General features: G+C 37.9%; 1 protein-coding gene across 1 annotated transcript in view; it reads left to right on the top strand.

The window, feature by feature from the left end:
* The first annotated feature begins 279 nt into the window (after positions 1–279).
* LOC122084192 (protein FAR1-RELATED SEQUENCE 5-like) overlaps positions 280–1,603 on the top strand; it is a 4,332-nt gene continuing 3,008 nt past the window's right edge. The window contains exons 1-2 of the mRNA XM_042652275.1: positions 280–1,137; positions 1,270–1,565. Of these exons, the coding sequence (XP_042508209.1) occupies positions 280–1,137; positions 1,270–1,565 (1,154 nt within the window). The remainder of the gene's footprint in view (positions 1,138–1,269; positions 1,566–1,603) is intronic.

Here is a 1,603-nt window from a genome sequence, read left to right as displayed (position 1 = left end):
TCTCTCTTTCTCTGTTCCTCGCTTGACTCGCTATCTTTGAAATTGAAATTTTCTTAAAGTATTTACATTGTACTCTGAATCGGGTTTTTCTGTGGTTTTTAATGCTGAAATATTAGGGGAAAGAGTTGTTCTTAGCCACTTATCAGTGACATATGACTGAAGATGGGAATGCAGATTTAGGGTTATTTCCTTGGCTGATTTGAAAATCATTATTTTTATTTGCTCATTGTCTCTGTCAAACCTAAGAGATTTGTTGTCTCTATCCTTGTTTTGTTTAGTATGGAGAATGTTTGCATGAATGATATGAGTGAACCTGAGTTTGGGATGTTATTCAACTCAGAACAGGATGCATACGATTATTACAATAGTTATGGACGGGCAATGGGGTTTAGTATTAGGAGACACTTTGTGAATAAAAGCAAGAAAGACAACACGACTATAACATCTAGGGGATTTGTCTGTTCAAAAGCTAGTTGTCGGTTAAGTGACAAGCGAGACATCAATATTGTTAACCCTCGAGCTGAGACAAGAACAAATTGCGAGGCACGAATGAACATATATTTGGTTGATGAGGGAAAATACAAGTGTCGTGACTTTGTGAGAGAACATAATCAGGAGCTTCATACTACATCAACAGTTCATATGATGCGTTCACAAAGGAATATGTTAGACATACATAGGTATGAAATTGATTTGGCAGATGACTCGGGAATCAGGCCTAGATCCACAGTTGAGTTGATGGGTAGGCATGCTGGTGGGATTGAAAACCTAAGCTATATGACTCAAGATGTTAGGAATTATCTTCGCACTAAAAGACAGCGTGCCTTAACATATGGTGAAGCAGGTAGTTTGATGAAGTACTTTGTTATCCAAACTAGGAACAACCCATCTTTCACATACTCATTTCAGCTGGATAGTGAAGAACAAATAATTAACATATTTTGGGCTGATCCAAAGATGATCATTGACTACACACAATTTGGAGATGTAGTCAACTTTGACACTACATTTCGCACCAACAAAGAGTGTAGGCCGTTTGGGTTGTTTGCTGGATTCAATCATCATAGAGGGTGCACCGTATTCGGGGCTGCACTTTTATATGATGAGACAGTGGAATCTTTCAAATGGTTGTTTGAGGTATTTTCTGAAGCACATGGTGGAAAGAAGCCTATAACTATCTTCACGAACCAAGACAAAGCTATGGCTAGAGCATTAAAAGAAATGTGGCCTCAGACATGACACGGATTGTGTACTTGGCACTTAATGCAGAATGGCATTACGCATTTGGGTCATATGATGAAGGATGGCTCTCATTTTCTTACAAATTTAAAGAAATGCATATACGAATACGATGTGGAAGATGAATTCGAGATAGCATGGTATAATTTGTTGGACGAGTATGATGTTAAGAATAATGAATGGTTCCAGCGCATATATGGGCCTAAAAGTCAATGGGCGAAGTGCTATATGAAAAACACATTCACAATAGGCATTCGAAGTACACAGCTCAGTGAGAGTCTCAACAGTGACTTGAAGGACTATTTGAAGTCAACTTTGGATGTTGTGTAATTTTTTAAACACTTTAAGAGAATTCTTAACCAAA

This window comes from Macadamia integrifolia, chromosome 7 (genome assembly GCF_013358625.1).
Source record: "Macadamia integrifolia cultivar HAES 741 chromosome 7, SCU_Mint_v3, whole genome shotgun sequence".
Classification (NCBI taxonomy): domain Eukaryota; kingdom Viridiplantae; phylum Streptophyta; class Magnoliopsida; order Proteales; family Proteaceae; genus Macadamia; species Macadamia integrifolia.
The sequence above is the reverse complement of the archived record's forward strand: the minus strand, read 5'-3'. Positions and strand labels throughout refer to the sequence as shown.